This window comes from Sapajus apella, unplaced genomic scaffold, assembly GCF_009761245.1.
Source record: "Sapajus apella isolate SASKATOON/1434 unplaced genomic scaffold, GSC_monkey_1.0 scaffold36, whole genome shotgun sequence".
NCBI classification, from domain to species: Eukaryota; Metazoa; Chordata; class Mammalia; order Primates; family Cebidae; genus Sapajus; species Sapajus apella.
The window spans coordinates 20666385-20673352 of record NW_022436976.1 but is presented as its reverse complement, the minus strand read 5'-3'; the positions used below and the strand labels follow the sequence as shown (position 1 = coordinate 20673352).

The 6968-nt window shown below is 40.7% G+C and overlaps 1 protein-coding gene across 5 annotated transcripts in view; it reads left to right on the top strand.

Moving 5' to 3' along the window:
* AK4 (adenylate kinase 4) overlaps positions 1–5228 on the top strand; it is a 77631-nt gene extending 72403 nt beyond the window's left edge. For all 5 annotated transcript variants that reach the window (XM_032296735.1, XM_032296733.1, XM_032296736.1 and 2 more), the window contains 2 exons: positions 2235–2353; positions 3659–5228. In XM_032296735.1, the coding sequence (XP_032152626.1) occupies positions 2235–2353; positions 3659–3773 (234 nt within the window). In that variant the 3' untranslated portion in view covers positions 3774–5228. The remainder of the gene's footprint in view (positions 1–2234; positions 2354–3658) is intronic.
* Positions 5229–6968: the final 1740 nt, after the last annotated feature.

Genomic DNA, 6968 nt, shown 5'->3' with positions numbered 1-6968 from the left:
TTTTTTTTTTTTTTTTTTGGGGGGGGGCGGAGTTTCGCTCTTGTTACCCAGGCTGGAGTGCAATGGCGCGATCTCGGCTCACCGCAACCTCTGCCTCCTGGGTTCAGGCAATTCTCCTGCCTCAGCCTCCTGAGTAGCTGGGACTACAGGCACGCGCCACCATGCCCAGCTGATTTTTTGTAGTTTTAGTAGAGACGGGGTTTCACCATGTTGACCAGGATGGTCTTGATCTCTTGACCTCGTGATCCACCCGCCTCGGCCTCCCAAAGTGCTGGGATTACAGGCTTGAGCCACCGCGCCCGGCCAACCCCATCTTTTAAAAAAAAATTTTTTTTCATGCCTTCTATTTCCTCTTAATTTCAGTAGTTAAGAATTTCAACTAAAATAAATATTATGTATTTGTATTTAATTTTTTTTTTTTTTTTTTTGAGATGGGGATTTTCACTTTTGTTGGCCAACCTGGAATGCAGTGGTGCAATATCGGCTCACTGCAACCTCCACCTCTCAGGTTCAAGTGATTATCTTGCCTCAGCCTCCCAAGTAGCTGGGATTACAGATACCTGCCACCATACCCGGCTAGTTTTTGTATTTTTAGTAGAATTGGGATTTCACCATGTTGGCCAGGCTGATCTTGAACTCCTAACCTCAGGTGATCTACCTGCCTCACCCTCCCAAAGTGTTGGGATTACAGGCTGCACCCAGCTAAAAAGTTTTTTTGAGACAGAGTCTCGCTCTGTCACCCAGGGTAGAGTGCAGTGACGTGATCTCGGCTCACTGAAGCCTCCACCTCCTGGGTTCAAGTAATTCTCCTGCCTCACCCTCCTGAGTAGCTAAGAATACATGCAATCATCACCACGCCCTGCTAATTTTTGTATTTTTAGTAGAAATGGGGTTTTGTCATGTTGGCCAGGCTGGTCTCAAACTCCTGACCTCGAGTGATCCACCCACCTTGGCCTCCCAAAGTGCTGAGATTATAGGCGTGAGCCACTGTACCTGCGCAGATGATAAATGTTATTGCATATGATGAGAGTTGGTGGGGGGGAGATTTTTATTTAACCCTATGTATTATGTCAGCTATAACTCTATTATAATGTCCTTCATGAGATTTTTGGGGGTGAATAGAAAGCTAGCAAAATAATTAGATAAATACGTTGCAGAAAATCATACACATTTTCAAATCAAATACATAAAACGAGCCAGGTAAGGTGGCTTATGCCTGTAATTCCAGCACTTTGGGAGGCCAAGGCGGGTGGATCACCTCAGGTCAGGAGTTCGAGACCAGCCCGACTAACATGGTGAAACCTCGTCTCTACTAAAAATACAAAAATTAGCTGGGCATGTTGGTGGGTGCCTGTAACCCCACCTACACAGCAGGCTGAGGCAGGAGAATCACTTGAGTCTGGGAGGTGGACGTTGCAGTGAGCCGAGATTGTGCCATTGTACTCCATCCAGCCTGGGCAACAGAATGAGAATCTGTCTAAAAAAAAAAAAAAAAAAACAAAAAAACTATATTAGTCAGAACTATCAGTTAAGGCATATTTTTTGTTTGTTTTACATTGAGAAAGAAGCAATACATAAGAAAAGCTAAAATAAAGGATTTAACCAATCAACACCAGCTTCTCTTTTGAGTAATATACTTAGGTGAGGACACAGTCACGTCAGTTTTCTTCCTTCTGTATGTTCCTACAGTGTATGTCATTATTTGATCTAGTAAAATAACCTGAGTAAGAAATTCCGTAGATGCTCCAGGATAGAACTGGAAAGCTGTCAGAGATGGCACTGAACTGTATTCTCCTAGATGAGTATTTTTCCCAAGTAAGCCAAGTTTTGGGGGTTTTTTTTGAGATGTTGTTTTCCGCATTAATAACTCAGGCTTTATTTTAGAAGGCAAGGTAGTGTTAGGGATAGTTAAGAGAACCAAGATGTATTGTCTAAAAGTTTGTTGTTGGGGGAGGTTGCATGGAATTTTAGAGTGAATTGAAAGTACCATTTATCAACCGCACTGGAACTGGTTTAAAAAGACCTGAACTGTTAATAAAGATTTAATGTCAGCTCCCAGAAAATAAGGTTAACATACTGTCAAGTGTGTGCTATTTCTTTTTCTGCTACTCCTACAATTACCACTCTCACCAAGGCCTAATTTATCATGTGGTAAGAGTCAAAGATGAATAGATGGTTTTGCACAGAAAGGCCCAACTGTTGTCTATATTAATTGGTTTCTTTGGTATTTGTAGGGTATTGATGATGTCACTGGTGAACCATTAGTCCAGCAGGAGGATGATAAACCTGAAGCAGTTGCTGCCAGGCTAAGACAGTACAAAGATGTGGCAAAGCCAGTCATTGAATTATACAAGTGAGTGTGCTTCAGTATTTCATGACAAAGGGCAGACTGGAAAGGCGTGGAGCCTGCCAGGAAGAACACTGGGCTAAGGCAGAGTCGTGTTTCTTTAAGACAGATAAACACCAAGGACCCAAAACCTTCCCAGAAGTCAGATGAAATGCTGGAGTTATACATGAAAGATAAGGTTCAGACATTTATCCTGAAACTGTTAGAACATAAGGACCCGAATCTGATCACTTCTGTCTGTTCTGGATGTAAAACAACATTTAGATTTATTTTCATTTTCCTAAAATTTTATGTGGCTGAGATAGTGATCCCACATATGTTGACACTCCCACATATAAAAATATCTGGTTTGGATAGAAGATTAGAAGAGACGGCTGGTGTGTCCCTTCTTGAAGTTTCTGTAGGGAGTTTAACAAAGAAAGGCTAACTGTAAACCAGAGATTAAAAGTTCAAATGGCTGCAGGGGCTAGGGAGGTATTAGAAATGAGTCTCAAACATGGTGGGGGATGTGTCAGACTAGACAGTTGAGTGACAGTTGAACTGGACAGGTCTTGGGCTGCTCCAGCCAATTATCACCCCAGGGGCACACAGGCCAGTGATTCCTGTTTTTCAGGAATAGCAGAAATCGGGCTCTCTGTGCCTGTGAAAGGGAGGAATCTCAGTTTTCATATTGGCAATATATTAAAATTTTTTAAGTAACATGCAAGTCAAACAAAACTGTGCACTGAGTGCATTCAGAACAGCAGTTTATACTCTTTGCTACAGTTACTTTCTGGCCTTGTAGTCCACAGAAAATTTAGCAAACTTTATATCAGAGTTTTATGATTATATTATTATGATTATAATTATATAATTTATAATTTATAATTATATATTATTTATAATTTATAATTATTATAATTTTATTATTATATTATACAATACGTCAATCATGTGTTCCGTGATTGATTTAAGTAATAAGGGTTTTAGTATTCCAAAGCTTTTCAGTGGTTTGCTTTTGAAAATTAAATATTGAGGCACATTTGGGATGGCCCCTATAATGCTATTCTTTGATGTGTTTTGAAGGGGAGAAAAAGGTGGCATCATGACAAGCATACCAGAATGGCAAAAGCTATGACCTTATTTAGGTACGCCCAGTGGGGGTGTTGATACGTGTGAAAGGGGCTGTTTTAGCACTTAGTGTGATATATGACATAGACCCATGAGATCATGCTTGTTTTATATCTAGGATCTTCTTGTTTTATATCTAGGCTCACTAATATGTGAAAAAGAAACCTAAACTGCCTTTGTATGTTGGACTTTGTTTTTCAGGAGCCGAGGAGTGCTCCACCAATTTTCTGGGACTGAGACGAACAAAATCTGGCCCTACGTTTACACACTTTTCTCGAACAAGATCACACCTATTCAATCCAAAGAAGCATATTGACCCTGCCCAGTGGAAGAACCAGGAAGATGTGGTCATTCATTCGTGTGTGTAGTATTGGTGCTGTGTCCAAATTAGAAGCTAGCTGAGGTAGCTTGCAGCATCTTTTCTAGTTGCAGTGGTGAACTGATAGGAAAACAGTTGAGTAGAAAGTGTTCACGAAGAGGCCCTCCTCTGCCTTTCAAAAAGAAGGTCACCTACACATGTTTAAGGTGTCTCTGCACATGTCTCAAGCCCTTCACAAGAAAGCAAGTACAGTGTGGATTTAAAACGGGGTGTAATTTCAGCTCTAGCTGATTATTGACAGCTGTGTTGTTGCTGTGGTATCCTTTTTTACACGTGTTGGTGATGGTCTCTGGTTCTCCCCAACCCCTCAAAGGCTGTTGAACCACAGCACTAAGAAGCCTGAGAATGAACACGAAGGGCTGTAGCCCAGGCTTTGTCCTATGCTGTGTGGTGTGTGCCCTCCTGGTGACAGTGAAATTGAAGCTACTTACTCACAGTGGTGGTTTCTCTGGTGTTGAGTGACTGTGTCCACAGTTCATTTTTTTCCAGTAGGAATAACTTTTTTCTGCATCCATACTCCATAGAGGCTCTCCTTTTCAGACATCCTGAGATGAAAGAATTTAGCTTCTGTTTTTTGTTTGACTTTTTTTTTCTAACATCTGTTTTCACTCGTAGGCTGTTAAACAAAACAGATTGTTACTGCCCTTTTCCCTCTCAAATTCTTCTAAGAACTGAGAGCCAGGGGACTGTATTGAATCTCTATACACCGGGAACTGAGCTGTGAAGAGAATCTTACTAAACTACTGGTCTGACTCTCATGGATTAACACTGTTCCTTTCTTTTATTGTGAGAAAAAAAAAAAAAACCTAAAAGTCTTGGGAATCCCCTAAAGTCTTTTGGGAATCTGCAAAAAGCATGGGAAATATAAGTATTTAGCTACATAAATGTTATAAGATCATGTCTTATGTATAGATGTAAAAAGATCATTTGGAATTACTGGACTAATTGAATAGTTAAAGTTTCTATTCAGGACAATAAAATGTATTTTGAAAGTGCTGCTAACTATTGATGCTGACAGTGTTTCCCTCCTGTGAGTGACCCAAACATACTATAAATAGGTGGTGAAAGGAATGAATCCTGTGGGGTTGAGCAGAATGTTGTACTAGCTGCCCCTGGACTGAGTATAACAGCTTTACAATTATAGGAAAACAAAATCTTTTTTTTTTTTTTTCCTGTTCCAAAGATTCATCCTATGGAGTGGCCATAAAGTCTAGAATTAGATACTAATATTTTGTCATTCATTATAACATAATATCAATAAACCATTTGTTAAAGGATTTGCCTTGTTTCCAGACTTGGTGGCCACCTTGAATAATTTTTGCTGTCCTCTGGGAAGGATGATGAAATTTATTCCTGCTGCCTTAAAAATATGTATCCCTTCTTCATGCATCATGACTGTCCCCAGCGAATGTCCTTTACTATTCCTGGGAGTGACTTCTGTCTAACTTTTCATACTGGTGAGAAGAAAAGAAGCCTATTTTAGCACTTTGGTGGTGTTGAAACACATTACTTACTTTCTGAAGATGCTCCAATGAATCCTCTGTCAATTCACCGTCATATGTAATCTGTAGGATAGTCCATCTTCCTTCTAGGTACTGCCCAAACTCTTGCCAGCTCCTCTCCCATTGTCCCTTCATATGAATATTTTTTGGCTACCTTAGTGGAAATATAGACCAGTCTCCTCCCCGTCCTCTCAAACATAATGACATTGTTTACTTTTTAGGTTTATGTAGTAAAGATGCCCAGTCCAGTCTGTGAATCGTCAGTGCGTTATATTGACTCTGAGCACTTTAGAATTTAGAGTTGCAATTGAATGCCAGTTTGTGGAGATGGGGTGCATATCGGATATGGAGGTAAAAGCTCAGGTTTGCTGGGGAACCAGGTATAGAGAAAAATAAGTTTGACATGAGGAAAACTGCACGATTTAGAGCAGTTCTACCATAGAGAAAATTTCCACAAACTGGGAAAAGTAGAGAGTTATTCTATAGAATAATCAAAAGAGGAAAGTCTTCCAACTTCTTTCTTCACTCCCCATGTTTAGGTGACCCTCCAATGTGATCATTGCCTTTGGAGTTTGGGAGAGGTATGGGAAATGGCTGATCCCTGATTCCATACTTTACTCCTCCACCCATTCTTCCCTCCTGCTTCTCCAGCTAAATGGACAATTCTAGCCAACATTGAGTCACGTAGTAAGTCTCAGCAGTGGGTGTGTTTGCTGAGATTGTCCAGCAGTTGGGCAGTTTGATCTCACCTCCCTCGCTAGGCAAGACCAAAAAAAGACATATCTTTCCCATGATCTTTGAAACATAATGCTTATTTCATGGTCCATGTCCTTTTAAAAAAATCTATTTCTGGTTTTCTTCAACAAACTCACTAGTTTTCCCTTACATGATTTTGTAAAACTTAAGGTTATCTTGAAAATATTTTGCCAAAAGTAAAATTAAAGGGATATCTTTCCTCGTTTTTTTTTTTCTACTGCCACACATGACCGTTCCTTCACTATTAAGCAAAGCGAGTGGTTGAAATGGTTTCTGAGGTGCCAACCTGACTTCGCATTCTGTCATTTTACCCAGCTCTTAATTCAGTTTGCTTCCGTTATCCTAACAGTCTCCTTACTTAGAACTTGGAAATGCTGCTTTGTTTAATACCCTCCAACACTAATGCAGACTTAAGATAGGTACCGTTTATTGAACACCTACTGAGTAAAAGTTGTGGTTTTAGGACCTTTGTAAACATCTCATTTAATCTTTCCAGCATCCTATGAAACAGCCATGATTTCATGTTGATAAACAAGACAGGGGTCCCAGGGATGTGAAGCATCTTGCCCAAGCTTCTGCAGCTGATGACCAGTGTAGCCAGGATTCCAGCCCAGGTTTTCCTGACTCCGAAGACTGAACTTGTTCCTGGATGTTATTAATAGCTACTTGTGTCCAAGCAACCAAGGGCCTTGAGTCTGCTTTGTTCTGCTTGTGGCCTCACATCAAGAATAACAGAGCTGCCGGGCGCGGTGGCTCACGCCTGTAATCCCAGCACTTTGGGAGGCCGAGGCAGGTGGATCACGAGGTCAAGAGATCGAGACCATCCTGGTCAACATGGTGAAACCCCGTCTCTACTAAAAAAAACAAAAAATTA